The following is a 19991-nucleotide window of genomic DNA, read 5'->3' on the forward strand; positions in this document are numbered from 1 at the left end:
CTCGATCTCCTGACCTCGTGATCCGCCCGTCTCGGCCTCCCAAAGTGCTGGGATTACAGGCTTGAGCCACCGCACCCGGCCAAGATTCTTTTTTTTAAGAGAAAGCTGCTACAGTGCCTTAAAGACCTCTCTTCCTTCTCTCCTCTCTTGAGGACTGTAAACATTGAATTTTTGTTCAAATTAACATGTGATATCTCCCCTGCCATTATCTCATTTCTTCCACCTCACTCCACTCAGTGAGTGAAGCAGATGTACCCATGAGTAGGGAAGAATAAGGAATCATAGTGGAAATACAAAACTTATTCTCCCAAACGAGAAAGAAATGGAGGTGGAGGGCAGAGAGGAGGAGGAATGAGACATGAGGGAACTGAAGCCACAGATGCAATATGCCTTTTTTTTTTTTTTGAGACAGGGTCTCGCTCTGTCACCTTGGCTGGGGTGCAGTGGCTTGACCTCAGTTCACTGCAACCTCCACCTCCTCAAGCGATCCTCCCACCTGAACCTCCCGAGTAGCTGGGACTACAGACACTCACCACTATGCCCTGCTAATGTTTGTATTTTTTGTAGAGATGGGGTTTCGCCATGTTGCTCAGGCTGGTCTCAAACTCCTGGGCTCAAGTGATCTGCCCACCTCGGCCGCCTCGTAGTGCTGGGATTACAGCCATGAGCCACCACACCCAGCCTTTTTTTTTTTTTTAATGCTGACTGTCCCAGTTCACAAGAAGTATGGAGGACACACATCTGGGTGGGACTGGGACAGAAAGACTTACATGGTCCTTGGGCATGGACAGGTTGGCATTCCCGAGGTTCTATGCCCATTAGGGTTAATATAGACATGAAGGACAGCTTTGACATCAAGCCTTTCCCCAGATGCAATCAGAGGTAGGAGAAGTCTCTAGGGGTCAGGATCAAGCCTCCCCCTAACGGTGCCCTCGACCACTTCATTTATTGGGGCAGATCTCCACCCCAGGGCCCTCAAAGCTTATCTAGAACCTTCCCATGGAAGGAAGCTGTGACTTGGGCTAACTGGACAAGTAAAATGAGGTTGAACGAGGCATCCTCCATGGCCCTTCCAGCTCCAAGGACTGGGAACCTCCAATGCATTAGGCATCGGAGTGAGCTGGCTGCTCTCTCCCCATAGTGGCGATTCTCTCTTCCCAAGAGGTAAGAGACTCTCGGGAATTGAGGAGTGAAGTGGCGCAGAAGCGGGAGGCAAAATGCTTACACAGCTACAGAGCCACCTCCTCACTAGTGGCCTCCTGGGCCACCAGTATCAGTTCCTTCTTCCCTTCAAGAGTCAGCTTAGCCCAGAGGTGGCTTGGTGGCAAAGCAGGGGTGTAGGGGCCTTCCTCCTGTGCCCTTCTGCCATGCCACAGCTCTCTCCACTCTCAGCCATCAGTGCTAGTCCAGAGTCCCATGGTGGTTCCTAGGACTGTACTGCCCAGGCTTGCTGCAGGAGTGAATACATGCTGCAGGGGTGAATAAATGCTGGTTTGGTCAAATCTGAATCCTGGTGCCTGGCATTCCCAGCCCTGCATAGTCTGGGCTCTGCCATTTCATTTTCCCCCACCTGCTCTGGCCTGTATCCACTGTCCCAGTCTGGCAGTGCTGCTCTCGGTCTCTCCCGTGCTGTGCTCAGCCATCTCCAGGCCTTTGCTAGTGTAGAATGCCACATGTGAACCACCCTTCCCCTCCACACTGGTGCAGCTGAGCACCTGTGAACTGTCTGTTCTCCGGCGCCCGGCCCCTGTTCGGTTTCCTCCATAAACTTCTCTCTCCCTGCTCTTGCCCAGGGAGCATCCCTTCTCTCTTGCCCAGAGAGTGGCCTTTTCTTTGACTGTTGCCACCACACAGTTCCCTAGCACCCTGCAGGTGAATATCCAATGTTGCTCGGTGCTGACAGTGGATGAATGGATGGACGTACAGAGGATAAGTCCTCAGAGCGAGTTAAAGCCAAGCACAGCTCTCTCTTGCATGTAATTCCTATGCTAACAAATTGTGCAGTTTCTATGGACTCACCTACAGTCCTGTATGTAGTTGGTGCTCACTTAATGTTTGTTAAATGACTTTATATCTTACCTATTCTTCTGTCCTCTCCTACTCAAACAAAAATGCCAAACAAATCAAAAAGTGCACAACTCAGTGAATTTTCGTAAAGTGTATATGCCCATGCAATCACTCCCGGATGAGAGAGTGGAACACTGTCATCGCCCAGGGGCCCTGCCTCTGTACCCCCTCCCCTAAGGGAGCTCCTAGCCTGAGTTGCGTTACTTCTGGAACTTTATATCATTGAAATCATTCTGTGTCTGCTGCTTTTGCTTAAGATTATGTTTAAATGATAAAGCATCAGGCTGGGCGCGGTGGCTCACGCTTGTAATCTCAGAACTTTGGGAGGCTGAGGCAGGAGGATCACCTGAGGTCAGGAGTTCGAGACCAGCCTGATCAACATGGTGGAACCCCTTCTTTACTAAAAATACAAAAACTTGGGCCGGCCTGGTGGCGGCCACCTGTAACCCAGCTACTGGGGAGGCTGAGGCAGGAGAATCACTTGAAACCAACTGGGAGGTGGAGGTTGTAGTGAGCCAAGATTGTGCCATTGCACTCCAGCCTGGGTGATGAGAGCGAAACTCCATCTCAAAAAAAAAAAAAAAAAGATAAAGCATGGGTAAATCATAGGTCTAATAGTTCATTGTCTAGTGAGTAATTTCTGGAATTTAGTCCAAATTCCTTCACTATTTTCAGCATCTGTGGAGCTCCCTTCTTTGAGTGTTATTATTTTCCACCTCCTTTTATAGGCTTTGCAGACGACTGAGTGGGGCAACTCCTTGGAACCTCAGCAGTCGGTGGGGGCCTGGTCACCTCTTTTTTTTTTTTTAAGACAGAGTCTCCTTCTGTTGTCCAGGCTGGAGTGCAGTGGTGTGATCTCGGCTCACCGCTATCTCCACCTCCCGGTTTCAAGCGATTCTCTTGCCTCAGACTCCCCAGGTAGCTGGGATTACGGGCGTGCACCACGATGCCTGGCTAATTTTTGCATTTTTAGTAGAGACGGGGTTTCACTATGTTGACCAGACTGGTCTCAAACTCCTGACCTCAAGTGATCTGCCCGCCTCGGCCTCCCAAAGTGCTGGGATTACAAGCGTGAGCCACTGCATCCGGCCTGTCACTTCTAACCTTCCATTTCTTATCTTTATTAAATGCTCAAGTCACGTTGGTGAGTAATTTATTTATTTATTTATTTATTTATTTTATTTTTTTTTTTTTGAGACGGAGTCTCGCTCACTGCAAGCTCCGCCTCCCGGGTTCACGCCATTCTCCTGCCTCAGCCTCCCAAGTAGCTGGGACTACAGGCGCCCGCCACGTCGCCCGGCTAGTTTTTTGTATTTTAGTAGAGACGGGGTTTCACCATGTTAGCCAGGATGGTCTCGATCTCCTGACCTCGTGATCCGCCCGTCTCGGCCTCCCAAAGTGCTGGGATTACAGGCTTGAGCCACCGCGCCCGGCCGTAATTTAATACTTTAAGAGTTCAGAGCTGATACTCAGTTCTTGAAATTTACATCTGAAGTTATTTGCTTCCAGTGTTTTCTGTTGTGTTCTCTGGAGATGTTTTAAAATTACAGTATTGGCTGGGCGCGGTGGCTCACACCTATATTCCCAGCACTTTGGGAGGCCGAGGTGGGCAGATCATGAGTTCAGGAGTTCGGGACCAGCCTTACCAATATGGTAAAACCCATCTCTACTAAAAATATAAAAATTAGCCAGGCGTGGTGGTGCATGCCTGTAATCCCAGCTATTTGGGAGGCTGAGGCAGGAGAATCACTTGAACCCAGGAGGCAGAGGTTGCAGTGAGCCGTGATCGCGCCACTACACTCCAGCCTGGGCAACAGAGTAAGACTCTGTCTCAAAATAAAATAAAATAAAATTGCAGTATTTTCCTCTCATGGTGCTTGATGGACAGGCTTGGGGAGGAGGCAGGGGACAGTGCGTTCTTTTACATGAGACTCAGGACTCTGTTCTGAGTCTGAATCTGATGAGGAATGAGCTTCCCCACTGCATCTCGCTGTCCTCTGTGCCTGCTTAGGGAGCTTCCAAGACCCTGATGGGGCTGGGGGTGTCCTGAGGGACTTCCTGCCCATTGGGACTTTCTTCTAAGAAGCAAGGGGCTGCCAGAGAGCTGGGGGTGCTGGGGCTGCCTCCTTTCTCTGCCCCCTGACTTTCTGAGCACCTCTGTCCCTTCTCCTTCAGCGAGTGCCTGCCGAGGAGATCACCTATGAGACACTGAAGAAAGCCATTGGTAAGTCAGGCCAAGGGACTCTGGTTAGAAGGCAAAATGGGGTGGGGTCCTTGGGCCTGTTCCTATAGATGCAGCAGGACCTACCACCCTCCGCAGTGGGATCCAGCATCTGCATGAAGGGAGAGGCTGGTGGCTTTTGACAAACCCATCACAGCCACCAAAGCTGCCACTGAATGTCCCTCCTCTCCTGAAGGGGGTCAGTAGTGGGGCCCTGTGTGGCCCACAGTGGTCAACGCTTTTGCCACTAAGGACAGCTGCCTTTAAAAGTAATCAGTGGGCCGGGCGCAGTGGCTCACACCTATAATCCCAGCACTTTGGGAGGCTGAGGTGTGTGGATCTCAAAGTCAGGAGTTGGAGACCAGCCTGGCTAATGTGGTAAAACCCTGTCTCTACTGAAAAAATGCAAAAATTAGCCAGGCATGGTGGGCATGCACCTGTAATCCCAGCTACTCGGGAGGCTGAGGCAGGAGAATTGCTTGAACCTAGGAGGCGGAGGTTGCAGTGAACTGAGATTGCACCACTGCACTCCAGCCTGGGCAACAGAGCAAGACTCCATCTCAGAAAATAAAAAATAAAAAAAGTCATCAGTTGACAGCTGTAGGTAGAAAGCATTTCAGAGCAAATTTTTTTTTTTTTTTTTATTTTTTTGGTGAATTGTGACACAAAAGAATAAGCTGGCCAATGGAAGATATTAAGAATGAATCATATGAATGTCTGTTTAATAAGGGCAGATGATTTTAAAATGCATTGTTATCCCTCTATCTGGATCATTGGACAACAGATTTTTTCTAACTGTTGACAAATTATACCTGTAAATGCCAAACTTTTAACTTTTGTCATCATTAATGGTAGTCTCTCTGAATGTACACATTTCTTGCCCTTTTTTTTTTTTTTTCTGAGACAGTCTTGCCCTGTCACCCAGGTTGGAGTGCAATGACACCATCTTGGCTCACTACAACCTCCGCCTCCCGGGTTCAAGCAATTCTCCTGCCTCAGCTTCCCAAGTAACTGGGATTACAGGCGCCTGTGTGGTGGTAGCCTGCCACCACACCCGGCTAATTTTTGTATTTTTAGTAGAAACACAGTTTCACCATGTTGGCCAGGCTGGTCTCGAACTCCTGACCTTAGGTAGTCAGCCCTCCTCAGCCTCCCAAAGTGCTGGGATTACAGGCATAACCCACTGCACCTAGCCATTTCTTGCCTTCTTAAACTGAGTATGGGCCAGGCATAGTGGTTCACACCTGTAATCCCAGCACTTTGGGAGGCCAAGGTAGGAGGATCCTTTGAGCCCAGAAGTTTGAGACCAGCCTAGGCAACATAGTGAGACCTCATCTCTATTTTAAAAAACCCAGTATGTTGGACATGTGCGACACACACCCCTTTTTCTTCTTGGTGCTAACTCATCTTGGATACCAAGCAGCATGTGTAGAAGCCTTAAACTAAATGACCTCGGGCTGCCCTGCCACAGGTGTTCCGTGTTGGCTTTCGTGGTCTGTGCGGCTTTACCATTGTCAGTGTCCCTTTTCTTTTCTTGTTTATTTATTTTTGAGATGGAGTCTCGCTCTGTCACCCAGGCTAGAGTGCAATGGCGCAATCTTGGCTCACTGCAACCTCCACCTCCCTGGTTCAAGCAACCCTCCTGCCTCAGCCTCCCAAGTAGCTGAGACTACAGGCATGTGCCACCACGCCTGGCTAATTTTTATATTTTTATTAGAGAGGGGGTTTCACCATGATGGCCAGGCTGGTCTCAAACTCCTGACCTCAAGGTATCCTCCCACCTCGGCCTCCCAAAATGCTGGGATTACAAGTGTGAGCCACCACGCCCAGCCTCGATGTCTCTTTACAAAATACCCACAGAGTACTCAAAGGACCAACTGTTCAGGACCTTCAATTTAAGAGTCCTGGTGGGAGAGCAGCTACTTGGGGCTGTAAGAGCCCCGCTGAAAGGTCCTCTCACATAGTTCTCAAATTCTTACATGAGGAAGAAGGCTGAGCCCTCAGACAGAATCAGGAACTGGTCCTACCTTCCAGGGCTGAGTGAGGGCACCACACCTCCACGCCACTGTCCCCTACTCTTCAGATAAGGGGAGAGCCCAAGCGATGCTCATGGACAGTGCTCCCCAGAGGAGTCCCTCCCCTTCCCCTCAGTGAGCAAGGCCTGGCACTAACCCAGCTGTCTGCGTCGCAGTGGACAGCGTAGCAGTGGAGGAGCAGGAGCGTGAGCGGCGGCGGCAGGTGGTGGAGAAGTTCCAGAAGGCACCCTTCGAGGAGATTGCCGCACACTGCGGGGCCCGGGTAAGTGAAGCGTGACATGGGCGAGTCCTAGGGAGCTGAGTCAAGACTGAATTTGGGTCCAGGACAGGATTAAGTTCCTAGGAGATCTTGGCTCTTTGACCACCCCACCCCCACCCCCGTCAGACATTAGGGCTTGTATTCCAACTCAGAGAGCTCTGCTGTTGCCCTGCCAGGCTTTCCCCGACACCCCGATGCTGCATTGCTCCCCTGTGAACCAAAAGACTTGGGTGTTTGTCTGGGGTCTCTCTGAGACCTCACACTTTTCACATAAGGAAGAAGTCCTGAGCTGAGGCACCTGTCTGGCAGTCAGATCATGCTCACTGTGGTCCTGACAGCAGGCACATGAACAGCACTCACTGTGGACGACAGCTTCTTCTATTCATGAGCCACTTTCATTCTCATGATAACTCCTTGAAGTTGGTGCCATTATGATCCCCACGTTACAGGGTGATGGGGGAGGGGTGTGTGGCAAAGGAAGATGGTCAATGTTGGCACCAGGACCCTCTTCCAACCAGGGTACCTTAGCAGGGGGATGGAACAGCCAGGCCTTGGCAAAGAGATCAGAGAGAGAGGCAGCTGGACACGTAGAAACGAGGAGCCATGTCTAGACTGGAGGGAGGAGGTCAGACAGTCCTGAAATTGATTCTATGCTGGGATTTATTAGCCCCGAATGTCAAGCTTAGTAACAATGAAACATAACTGTAAACATTCAAAATCTACAAATAACCTATTCTCCCAACAAAATATAATATGTATAATTTTCTGTTTTATATATTTTATATATAATATTCATATGTAAGTCTATATATAACATATAGATTTCCACGGGCCGGTGTTGTCCTAACCTGTCGTCCCGCTTTGAGAGGGATGCCCATTTCATGAGCTAGGAATTAGGGCCCAGTCACGGAACACGTGCAGTCCCACTCTCTGCATTCATTGACCTCATTAGAGCCAGAAGTAATCAGAGATCATCTCTAAGCCACCAGTTTTGCAGCACTGCCCCTTGCAAGTTAGAAAAGAGCTGGCACAGGCTGGGCACAGTGGCCCATGCCTGTACTCCCAGCACTTTGGGAGGCTGAAGCAGACGGATGACCTGAGGTCGGGAGTTTGAGATCGGCCTGGCCAACATAGCAAAACCCCATTTCTACTAAAAATACAAAAATTAGCCGGGCGTGGTGGCAGGCACCTGTAATCCCAGCCACTCAGGAGGAGCTGGGAGACTTGCTTGAACCCAGGAGGCAGAGATTGCAGTGAGCTGAGGTCATGCCACTGCACTCCAGCCTGGGTGACAGAGCAAGACTCCTTCTCAATTTAAAAAAATAATAATAAATTAAATTAAATTTAAAAAAAGAAAGAAAAGAGCTGGCTCTAGTGCAGTCTCCTGACTCCATGCCCAGCAGCCCCTACTGCCCCATCTTAAGGAGAAGGACCTTCCAGAACTGCCTGCTGACATCCTCCCTGGTGATTCTGAGCCTCTGTCCTATCCCCAGCCACCCTTCAGTAGGTGGCTTTCCCTGATCCGAATCTGCAGTCAGGGTCCAGTGGATAAGTGCTGGAGTGTGTTCACCTCTGCCTGCCTTCCTAAGGCTGTGGCTGCCCTGTACCTCCAGTGTATACTCTGGACACCCTGAGCCAGCTGGCAAAGGTTCTGAGCCCCCCACCCCTGCCAGCTCACTTCCCGCTGTTTGTGTCTAGGCATCGCTGCTCCAGAGCAAACTCAATCAGATCTTTGAAATCACCATCCGGTAAGTGGCAACCCTGGGCAGGGGACCCTGACCTCTGTGACCCAGTATTGGGGTTCCTCATCCTGAGTTCTTCTCTCACCTGTCTTCCCTTCTCCCCTCCCCCACTCCTCCTACCCCACCACAGTCTCTATCCCCTGGGCTGGAGTCGGCCACCAACTCTAACCATCCCTATACAAGGAAATAGAGACCAGAGAGGGAAAGAGGTCGCCTCAGTAAAACCTGGAAGGACCCAAGAGTCCTAGTGTCCCAGGCTGGCACTTTTCTAAAGCAGCAGTGTCACTGCAGAGCCTGCAGAGAAGCTTGACTCCAAGCTGTAGATTCTAGTAAAATCTGGAATCCTGGGAACCTGTGGAATGAAGGGGTCACTGGTCCCTGTGCAAAAAGAAACCCAAGTCACCTACTCTGTTTGGTTGCACAAGGGTGGGATCCTAAAATTCTGTTTTCATGCCTTTCTACTCATGTGTTCCTGCCGCCTAGGCCCCCACCAAGCCCATCGGGAACCATCACTGCAGCCTACGGTCAGCCGCAGAACCACTCCATCCCCGTCTACGAAATGAAGTTTCCCGACCTGTGTGTATACTGAATTCTAGGAGCCGGAGCTCCTCAAGGGGATGGGGTCTCAGGAGGGGCTCGCTTCATGCCCACCTGACCACATGGAGATCCGGCTGGGATCTCTGAGAAAATGTCACCTTGGATGGCAGCGCCTCCCAGGCTAAGCCAAGGTGGAGACTCTCTGGTCCTTCTTGGCCCTCCTACCTCCTCCTCGTCTTCCCTGAGGGAGATCTCACCAATCAGCGTCTCACCTGCGCCCTCTTCATCTTCTCTTGTCAGCAGGGGCAGAGAATCGTGGGGTGTCTCTCGAGAGAAGCCGGGGGGAAGGGGCTTAGAAGCTCCTGCTTGGTGTTTTGAGTGAAGGGCTTCCACAGGGGGTCCATGTCCTCCCCAGAGGAGGGAGCTGGATGGAGACTTGGTTGGTGAGAGGAAGCTAAGGACTCTACTCCCCTGGGGAAGGAAGCTGAGAGGGGGATGGCTCTCTCCTCCCCAGCACTGCCCCTGCTCCCCACCCATGTCCCTGCTGTGTCTCTCACTCTCTTGCTCATCTCCCATTTGTCTGTGTTTCTACCATTAATGAATGCTGAGCCTGTGTAATGGAGCTGGGGTGGAGACACCACAAGGGGTGTGGGGGCAGCAAAGGGTAGGAAGCAGGATGCAAGGCTGGCAGGACGTTTTCCAGAGTTGGGTTCTCTCTCTGTGATATCTTTCTTCTGAGGGTCCCAGAGTGTTCCTGGGGCCTCTGGGTTGAGGAAAGGCCGAGCAAGATAATCTCGGAGGGGAACTGCAGGGTCCTCAAGATTTGCCCATATCACCTCCTATGGAAAAGGCTCCCAGCCTGACCTGGGTTGTGGGAGGGTGGGGAGGGTGGGATGAGTGGCGTTTTGGGGCTCAAGGATATCAGAAGCCAACTTTTTAGATGTTCCGTTTGAAGAAAGAAGGATCTAACACCTAATATTAGGATGATTTCTTCACTCTCTGGACAAAGTCTGGGACATTGGCACCACCTGGCAACGCTTGTGGCTTGGGAGAGGCCATGGAGACCCCTTTGGGTTCTGGGTTCCTGTTTTCCTGGTGTGCCGTCTGTGTCTCTGTGTAATGAGGGTGTGCAGAGAGGAGCTAACACGGAGCCGGGCGGAGCTGCCCAGGAGACAGTTTGCTACCTTCTTTGCCAATTCCCCTTTCTGGCCCCTTCTCCAGGAGCCTTTGTGTCTCCCGGGGTGCCACTGACAGAACCTCACCTGGGGCTCCGCCCGTGGCAGTGCCGTGTGGTCCAAAATCGTCCTTTCCTTCTCCGCTAGTCACATTTCCTGTAACTCCTCTGAGCCGACATAACCTACAGTAAGATGTGAGTGTCAGATGTTCTCTCCCTGGAGTCTGCATTCTAAAGGAGGCAGGGTGAGTAGATTTCTTGATCCAAAGGAATCCATTTTTATTTTTTTTTTCTAGAGATGAGGGTCTCACTATGTTGCCCAGGCTGGCCTCGAACTCCTGAGTTTAAGTGATTCTCTCGCCTCAGCCTCCTGAGTAGCTGGGAATCCCTTTTTAGGGTACAATTTCAGGCAGTGTGGCAGGAGTGTGGCCAGGGCTGAGATCTGCCCACAGAAAACTTCAGAGCTGGGTGTGGAAGGGAAGGCATGGTGGCATCGAATAGTAATCTTAGGACTCACTTCAGGTCCCTGTGATCAGCCCCAGTGATGAGGCTGTCCTCACTCAGTGACATATTTCCTTGTGGTGCAGACATGCCTTGCCCTTTTTGGCGTCTGGATTATTCATGCTGCTCCACATAGCTGCGTTGCCACAGGCTGCATCTGCCCTTGGAGGCTTGGCTCCAGGCTCCTCTCCCAGGAAGCCTCATTGGGCTGCTCTGCCTTGCCAGTCATACTACCTGGTGGGCTACGTGGCAAATTTGTGAAAGTGAAGCCAATTGCACAGCAGTGGATTCTCGAATAAGGTGGGTCCTCTCAGGTCCTTCCCAGCAATAAAATCGGGGATTCTTACAAAAATCAGCCTGGTGTGGTGGGGTGTGCCCATAATCCCAGCTACTTGGGAGGCTGAAGCAGGAGAATCGCTTGAACCGGGAGGCAGAGATTGCAGTGAGCCAAGATTGCACCACTGCACTCCAACCTGGGTGACAGAGCAAGACTGTCTAAAATCGGGGATTCTGAGGGCAAAGGAAATTGCCCCAGCCACCACATAGGCATAGCAGCGAATTCCTCATCACTCCAGTGCTGGAATTACGGGTCTCCCAAATGAAGTACCCAGATGAGGCTGTCAGCAGCCAAAGTGGGTCAGTGGACTGGAGTGTTCCTTCCCACAGGGCTCAGGATGGGATGGCTTCAGCAAGATGGGCACCCACCACGCACGGTCCAGCCCCACAGTCAGAGGGCAGGGGCTTGGTTTGGTGCTGAACTTGACCTCATCTTAGGGAGTTCTCCCACCAGCTAAAGAGCTGTGATGATGGCAGAGCCCTGAGTTGCGCCCCAGACAGGTTTCTGGCCAAAACAACAAGAACAGATTTTCTGATTTCATGCTCGGGTACCTTCATTCTTCACTCAAATCCCAGGGAGTCTGGGCATAAGGCTGGCCCTAGTTTGGCAAAGGTTTTGCAGTTTCTTGAAAAAAAGTACGAAATAAACAAAGATACACCTAACATGTGCTTTAGAGGGCAGAGTTGGAGCCAGAATCCCAAATGCCCAGAATCCAGAGGAACGGCTTTGTGTTTGCTTTGAAACACACACTTGTCAAAAATGCTGTATACACAGCAGGGATCAAAACACTACCACCCTAGACCAACTCCAGCCCACCAACTACGTTTGTAAATAAAGTTTTATTGGAACACAGCCCCACTCATGTATTTACCTTGGCCATTTTCATGCTACAACAGAGTCGAGTAGTTGGGACAGAGACCATTTGGCCCGCTGTGGGGACAAGAGTGACTTTTTTTAAAATGCTAATCCCCAGCTGGGCACGGTGGCTCACGCCTGTAATCCCAGCACTTTGGGAGGCCGAGGTGAGTGGATTGTTTGAAGTCATGAGTTCGAGACCAGCCTGGGTAACATGGTAAAACCCCATCTCTACTAGAAATACAAAATTTAGCCAGGGGTGGTGGCACACATCATCTCTACTAAAAATACAAAAATGATACAGGCATGGTGGCGGGTGACTGTAGTCCCAGCTACTCAAGAGGCTGAGGTTGGAGGATTGCTTGAACCCAGGAGGCAGAGGCTGCAGTGAGCCAAGATCGCACCACTGCACTCCAGCCTGGGTGACAGAGCAAGACTGTGTCCCAAAAAATACAACAAAACAAAAAAATAATAACAATAAATGTTAATCCCCCAGGTGACTTCTGACTAGCCCCACATCTGGGAATGCCTCCAAAGTATCAAGTTGACGTTTTATTCTTTGTGTGGGAACACCTATTCACTGTGAGTGTCACCTTCCCTACAAAACAACCTTTGCTGTTGGTCCATAGAGCATAGGCTGTGACACCCATAGCAATGTACATGTGCCTTCCAAAGCACATATACTTTTTCCCCAACATATAAGCCCTGGCTCTGGGGTGGGGGTGCAGTACAGAGATCGCCCTGTCTCGCAGTCACCCAAGACCATGCTTCTGTCTGTAAATTCCCCGACCTTCTATTGACAAACTGGATTAGTCTGTCTCATTCTTTGGTTTCTCAGCTCTTTTGGCATTTGGGGGCCACTTTGCATATACGGCCCTTTCACAGAACACTTACAAGGACTAAAATATTAACTTTCTGGATTCTTCATAGCAAAGATTCGCCAGTCCCTGCTCTAAGGATGGGGGCTTGTCTGCCTCATCTTTGGACCCCGTATTCTTTCCCAAGTCCAGCTCCGAGCCCAGGGTGTGGTTCAGAGAGAGAGGGCTCTCACCCTGCAGACTGAAGGAGCCAGTGCCTTTGCTTGTAGTTCCCAGTTGTCCCCAGAACCAGCCTGACCACAGGCGAACGGTTCACCTGAGAGGTGCACCTGTAGACCTGTTGAAGGCACTCAGAGGCCTAGCCATCTTCCCAAGGCCATTGATAAGGATATTCCAAAGCCTTGTGAGGTAGGCAGGACAGCTATTAGAATCCCATTTTATAGGCAAAGAACTGATGCTCAAGGAATTACATGCAAAAATAAAAACTAGGTCCCAGAACTCCTGGCTCTCTCCCTGGTTCTCTCTCTGCACATGGACTTGTCTCCAAGCTGCTCATCTTCTCTCAATAGCTCCCAAACCCCACTGTACGGAGCCTTTGCCAAGACCGGGAGAGGTGTAATGGCCCTTAAGCCAGCCCAGAGGACAGAGAGGAAAAGACACGAAGTTTTCACTCTGAGAATTTTTAAACTTCCGCAGGGAAAAAAATAAAACAAATAATACTCCAGGCAAATATATTTAAAATAAGAAAGCGTTAATACCTGCCATAACCAAAGATCCAAATGCTTCACCTGAATCCCAAGCTGTCCTGAAGACCGCCCCCACCAGGGCAGGGACTAGTCAGCCCAGGTCTCACAAGTGGGGTGAGCCAGGCAGGACTGACTCTTCCCCTGTCCAAAGTACACTCTGTCCTGTAGCAGCTCCCAGGCTCTGACAACTGTGAATTAACTACCTGCTGCAGTGTTCTGGAGAGGATGATCCAGGAGATAGATATAGAGCTGAAGCGTGAAGCATGGTCTCTCACAGGCAGTGTGACTGCAAAATCATTTTCCCTTTTGAAATCTGTTTCCCGTGTGAAAAATGGGCTCATAATGCCTATCTCGCAGAGCAGAAAACGGAGACCGTGAGTGTATTACTAGAAAGTTCTCTGCTTATTTGCAAAGTGATTATTTCTATTATTACATAAACTAATCAGGATGGTCAGTGGGCCAGCATGCAAGTCCCATGAGTGCAGGAGGGGAGCCCACATTTCCAGCTGGGTTGCTCATAGTCTTAGTCACCTCAAAGCTGAATGATTACAGATCCAATTATTGGAGTTGCTGAAGTTCAGAGCTTTTACCCCAGAAGTGACATTATGGACTCACGTGTGGATTCCGGAGCTCCTCCATCACAGAGTTGATGCTATTCCGGTCATTGAGGGACCACGGGCAGGCCGAGCGTGGTGGCTCATGCCTGTCATCCCAGCACTTTGGGAGGTTGAGGTGGGCAGATCATTTGAGGTCAGGAGTTTGAGACCAGCCTGGCCAACATGGTGAAACCCTGTCTCTACTAAAAACACACAAATTACCTGGATGTGGTGGTCCAAGCCTGTAATTCCAGTCACTCGGGAGGCTGAGGCAGGAGAATCACTTGAACCCAAGAGGCGGAGGTTGCAGTGAGGCTAGATTGTGCCACTGCACTCCAGCCTGGGCGACAGAGTAAGACTCTGTCTCAAAAGGAAAAAAAACAAAAACAAACAAAAACCACAGGCCCTGGTAGAAGACTAGAAGGCCATGTCGATGTGCCCCACCTGCCACATCGTGTGGTGAAAGGCAGACTATAAGGGTTTCCGTGCAGCCCCAGCCCTGGCCCAACAGTACCCCAACCAAGGATGACGAGCAGTGAGAATACTTCGGCAGCCATGCACACGTTTGTCAGCATGGTGGCCAGCCTGGAGCTCCAGCAGTTAGCCACCATCAGAAGGAGGATGCTGGTGACAGCCACATTCTTGAGCACAGCCAGGGGCAGTGAGGCACAGCCAGGGTAAAAGGGAACCATGCATGCTCAGCACAGCTCAGAGAAACAGCAGCAATGGTAGCTGGTCTGGCCACCAGCAAATATGCGTGGATGACCAGGAAGGCTGGCAAGGAGCTAACGGTTCGTAAGATGTAGGTATACTTCCCCCAGATTCAGGAACAAGGCACCCAGTTCAGCATAGCACAGGGCGCCCAGCATGGCCAGGAGGCCACAGCCTGCCCAGACCATGAGACTGGCCCCAGGACTGCCCATGTGGACCAAGACCCCCTGTGGTGACATGAAGATGCCAGAGTCAATCATACAGCCAGCAATCAGGGACTCGGTGCTCCACAGACCAATCTCCCTTTGCAGCCTCAGCCCAGGCACCCCATCAGCCGTCCCTTGCCCTACCACCCCTCACAGCCATCTCTTTCCTTCCTTCTCTCNCACCATCAGAAGGAGGATGCTGGTGACAGCCACATTCTTGAGCACAGCCAGGGGCAGTGAGGCACAGCCAGGGTAAAAGGGAACCATGCATGCTCAGCACAGCTCAGAGAAACAGCAGCAATGGTAGCTGGTCTGGCCACCAGCAAATATGCGTGGATGACCAGGAAGGCTGGCAAGGAGCTAACGGTTCGTAAGATGTAGGTATACTTCCCCAGATTCAGGAACAAGGCACCCAGTTCAGCATAGCACAGGGCGCCCAGCATGGCCAGGAGGCCACAGCCTGCCCAGACCATGAGACTGGCCCCAGGACTGCCCATGTGGACCAAGACCCCTGTGGTGACATGAAGATGCCAGAGTCAATCATACAGCCAGCAATCAGGGACTCGGTGCTCCACAGACCAATCTCCCTTTGCAGCCTCAGCCCAGGCACCCCATCAGCCGTCCCTTGCCCTACCACCCCTCACAGCCATCTCTTTCCTTCCTTCTCTCCATCTCAGACTTCAATAGACACTGCCTCTGGTTGAGCAGAAGCAGGGACTTTGATGCCGGTCTTACGGGCTTCCTGGAGAAGTTAATGATTACAGCGCCGGAGGGAGTCTGAGCCAGCAGCCAAAAAGTCAGGGCATAGTGTATTTAAAAAAAAAAAAACAAAAAAACTGAGGCCTCACTGACCTAGCCAGCACCTGTCCAACCCAGACCCTGGTACAGGGAGTTTGCAGGGGCTGTTTGCCAACACAACCCAGGAAAGAGCAAGGAAAGAGAGGTTTTAAAAAGTCCTGCTGCACTGGGCATGAAAACTCAAGTCTAGAATCCCAGAATTTTGGGAGGCCGAGGCAGGAGGATCACTTGAGGCTAGGAGTTCAACACCAGTCTGGGCAATATAGCTAGACCTGGGCAACATAGCTAGACATGTTGTCAATGGCTGCATTCTTGCAGAGTTGAGTCACTGTGACGGGGACTGTGTGCACAGCAAAGTCTAAAATATTGACTAGCTGGTATTTTCAGAAAAAGCTGCTGACCGTTGGCATTGGGCACAGACAGGAAGAACTGGGGCAGGAGAAAGAACAGAGTAGATGCCATACATTGACTGAGGCTGGCAGGCTGGCTTTGAGCACAGGTATGACATTTCCTGAAAAGTCCCTGAAACACTTCAGAAGACTCTCAGGGGCCTGGAGATCACGTATGACCAAGGTGGTAAGAGCAGGAAGCATGTGTTTTTGATGTCGACATAACTTTATTCATCTCCACGGGAGAATGGGACATAAGGATTTTCATATTATACTCATAAACACTTTTATGGGAGAGTCATCAGCCCCATTTTACAGCTATCCTGATTTATAGATGGCTCATACTTACAGAACTGTATTGGTCTCTACCAAAAAAAAATTTAAAAATTGTACCAGTGTGGTGGTGCATGCCTGTAGTCCCAGTTACACGGTAGGCTAAGGTGGGAGAATCGAGGATAGCTTGAGCCCAAGAGGTCAAGGCTGCAATGAGCCACGATCGCACCATTGCCCTCCAGCTTAGGTGACGGGGTGAGACCCTGTTTAAAAAAAATCTCTGTTGCCCAATTCTACAGCAATATGTGAGGAATAACAATTGGATGGGTGCTTTGTACATCATAAGCAACTGCACATCAGGAACCCAGGAAGTCTTTGCAACAGTTTTATCAGCCAAGCTATCAGGAAACAAAGGTTACAATGCACTCAACCTGTAATTAAAGTTGCATGAACCCTACCCTAAAGAAGACAGGTGGGGCAGGCCACATAAGCACTCTTTAGCAGCTCCATTAACATTTCCTTACCAGCACTGGTTCATAAAAATGACCATCTTTTCTGTAGCTCAGTGGCAGAAGTCATGCACAGTAGTTAACAATGGAAATTTCATGGTATCTGGCAAAACAAGCTCTTAACTTGGCCCAAGCCAGATTTTTTTATTTCTTTTATTTGTTAAATTTAAACATTTTAATGTTAACAAAAGAGAGAGAAAGAGAGAGATGGGGGTCTCGCTGTGTTGCCCAGGCTGGTCTCAAACTCCTGAGCTCAAGCAATCCTCCCACCTAAGCCTCCCAAAGTGGTAGGATTACAGGCGTGAGCCACCATGCCTGGACCAAAATTATTTCTGGTCATCAAACCAGTAGCCATTATTTTTCTGATTTTGTTTTTTGTACCTCTGGTGCCCAATTCTGTGCATCTTTGTTGTTCTTTTTTTTTTTTTTTTTTTTTTTTGAGAGGTCAGAGTCTCGCTCGCGGATCGCCCGGGCTGGAGTGCAGTGGCCCGAGAGCTCCATGTCTCACTGCAAGCTCTGCGCTGCCCGTATCTCAATCCGTGGAAGGGTTTACGCCATTGTCACTGCCTCAGCCTCCGGAGTTAAGCTGGGGACTAAGGCGCGCCGCCACCTCGCCCGGCTAGTTTTGTGTATTTTTAGTAGAGACGGGGTTTCCACCGTGTTAGCCAGGATGGTCTCACCCTGACCTCGTGATCCGCCTCGTCTCCGGCCTCCCAAAGTGCTGCGGGTATTACAGCTTGAGCCCACCGCGCCAGCCTTGGTTATGGCACTCTGTGCATCTTTAGTATTGTTCTAAGATCATCTTTGGAAACTTTTCTAACTGGGCCATGAGATTTGACAGGAGGATCTCTAAGAGGAACATCTGTGTAGCATTATCAGCAAAGAATGGTATTCCATCTAACTTCCATGAAGGTCTGGTATTTCAAAATGTCCAGGAATCTTAATAATGGCCAGAGCAGCAGGGTAGTTGTTTTGCATCTAAACAAGTCTTTTACATGAAGGTCTTCATTATTTATTTGTCCCTGATTAGACAAGAAAGGCTTAGTCTCCTGAGCCCTTACTACTGGATCAGTAGTTGTCTTTTCTGATTCAAAATTTAAAAAATATTCTCACTCCCCTATGTTGCCCCTCTGTTAAAATAGAAATCAGGGGCCAAGCATGGTGAGCTCATGACTTATAATCCCAGCACTTTGGGAATCGAGGCAAGCAGATTACCATGAGGGCCAGGAGTTCAAGACCAGGCCTGGCAAACATCTCTACTAAAATACAAAATAGTGCTGAGGTCTGGTGGTGCACGCCTGTAATCCCAGCAATTTGGGTGTGAGGGCATGAGAATCGCTTGAACCCAAGATGCGGAGGTGCAGTGAGCTGGAGGGATCTGCACAATTTGTGCCCAGCGCCTGCTGGGATGAACAGAGCGAGACCCCGTTTCAAAAAAACAAAGATCAAAACAAACAAACAAATGGGAATTAATTTATGTCCCACTGCTGAATACATGTAAACTTGTAGCTAAAAAATATCTTCTATGAAAATGATTTGTAATCTGTAGAAGAATTATTGGGAGATGTCCTTAGTATGTTAAAATTCCCTATCGTTTGGGTTGTGAGTTTTGGTTTTTCTCCAAATAAATCTGATTCTTTAAAGTTAAAAAATTTTAAATTTTAAAATGCTTAAAGAAAATGAGAAAATAAAATAAAACAAGAAAAGATCTCTGCTTCCACAATCTTTCAAAATCATGAGCAAGTTCAAATGCATATCTACTGTCTGTAGAAATGTTAGTGATTTTTCTCTTGGGAAGGAAGCAGGCTCGAATGAGGGCAAATAGCTCTGTCTGCTGGGCTGAAGTAGCTAAAGCAAAGGGAGACTGCTTCCAGTCTCCAAGGAAGTGGTAATAGCATAACCTGCATATTGTTCACCAGTATCATCCTGTATGAGCCGTCTATAAACCAGGACAGCTGTAAAATGGGGCTGATGATTCTCCCACAAAAGTATTCATGAGAATAACATGAAAATCCTTATGTCCCATTCTCCCGTGGAGATGAATAAAGTTATGTCGACATCAAAAACACATGCTTCCTGCTCTTATCACCTTGGTCATACGTGATCTCCAGGCCCCTGAGAGTCTTCTGAAGTGTTTCAGGGACTTTTCAGGAAATGTCATACCTGTGCTCAAAGCCAGCCTGCCAGCCTCAGTCTGTGTATGGCAAATCCTCTGTTCTTTCTCCTGCCCCAATTCTCCCCATCTGTGGCCAGTGCCAAGAGTCAGCAGCTTTTTCTGAAAATATCAGCTAGTCAATATTTTAGGCTTTGCTGTGCACACAGTCCCTGTCACAGTGACTCAACTCTGCTAGAAAGCAGCCATCGACAATATGTCAACAAGTGAGTGTGGCAAGTTTCCAATACAACTTTATTTATGAACAATGCGATTTTCATTTTAATTTCATATAATTTTCATAAGTCATAAAATATTATTCTTTTTTTGCTTTTTTCGCCCAAACTTTTTGAAACGTAAAAAACATTCTTAGCTCACAGGCCATAAAAGAAACACAGGGAGCAGGCCAGGTTTTCCCACAGGCTGCAGTTTGCCAACCACTGCCCTATATACCCATGACACTGCAATGGGGGCCCCTCACTCCTGTGAAAATGCCAGTGTATCCAAGGATGCTGCCTGCAGTGTTTCCAAAGCTTCCAGTCCTCAAAGTGTTGGGAGGTGCTGGGATCCATGCAGAAATGAGGGAAGTTGCCTTTCCCCAGCTGTGTGAAATACTTTGTCACCTCAACCTGGAAGCTTCCGTTGCCCATATACCCAGAGATGATCAAAGTGCAACCACATAATGAGGCCATACCCACAGCCGACTGAGTCCTCCTCTTAGAACCCCAGCCAGGGATGAATCCAGATTCTGTGCTGCTTGAAGCATGTAAAATTTGGAGGCCCTCTTTTAGGCCAGGCGCGGTGGCTCAGGTCTGTAATCCGAGCACTTTGGGAGGCGGAGGTGGGTGAATCACGAGGTCAGGAGTTCGAAACCAGCCTGGTCAATATGGCGAAACCTGGTCTCTACTAAAAATACAAAAATTAGCCAGGCATGGTGGCATATACCTGTGGTCCCAACTACTCAGGAGGCTGAGGCAGAAGAATCACTTGAATCCATGGGGCAGAGGTTGCAGTGAACCGAGATCGTGCCACTGCACTCCAGTCTGGGTGACAGAGCGAGACTC

At 49.6% G+C, this 19991-nt stretch overlaps 1 protein-coding gene and 2 pseudogenes across 1 annotated transcript in view; 1 reads left to right on the forward strand and 2 right to left on the reverse strand.

Moving 5' to 3' along the window:
- Positions 1-9137, forward strand: part of EFR3B (EFR3 homolog B) — a 114686-nt gene extending 105549 nt beyond the window's left edge. The window contains exons 20-23 of the mRNA XM_017893387.1: positions 4243-4291; positions 6480-6586; positions 8282-8331; positions 8809-9137. Of these exons, the coding sequence (XP_017748876.1) occupies positions 4243-4291; positions 6480-6586; positions 8282-8331; positions 8809-8914 (312 nt within the window). The 3' untranslated portion in view covers positions 8915-9137. The remainder of the gene's footprint in view (positions 1-4242; positions 4292-6479; positions 6587-8281; positions 8332-8808) is intronic.
- A 5122-nt stretch (positions 9138-14259) lies between these two features.
- LOC108543013 (putative L-type amino acid transporter 1-like protein MLAS) lies at positions 14260-14956 on the reverse strand (annotated as a pseudogene).
- On the reverse strand, positions 14957-16066 carry LOC108543009 (putative L-type amino acid transporter 1-like protein MLAS; annotated as a pseudogene).
- Between the last annotated feature and the right edge of the window lie 3925 nt (positions 16067-19991).

This window comes from Rhinopithecus bieti, unplaced genomic scaffold (genome assembly GCF_001698545.2).
Source record: "Rhinopithecus bieti isolate Rb0 unplaced genomic scaffold, ASM169854v2 scaffold_23816, whole genome shotgun sequence".
NCBI lineage: Eukaryota > Metazoa > Chordata > Mammalia > Primates > Cercopithecidae > Rhinopithecus > Rhinopithecus bieti.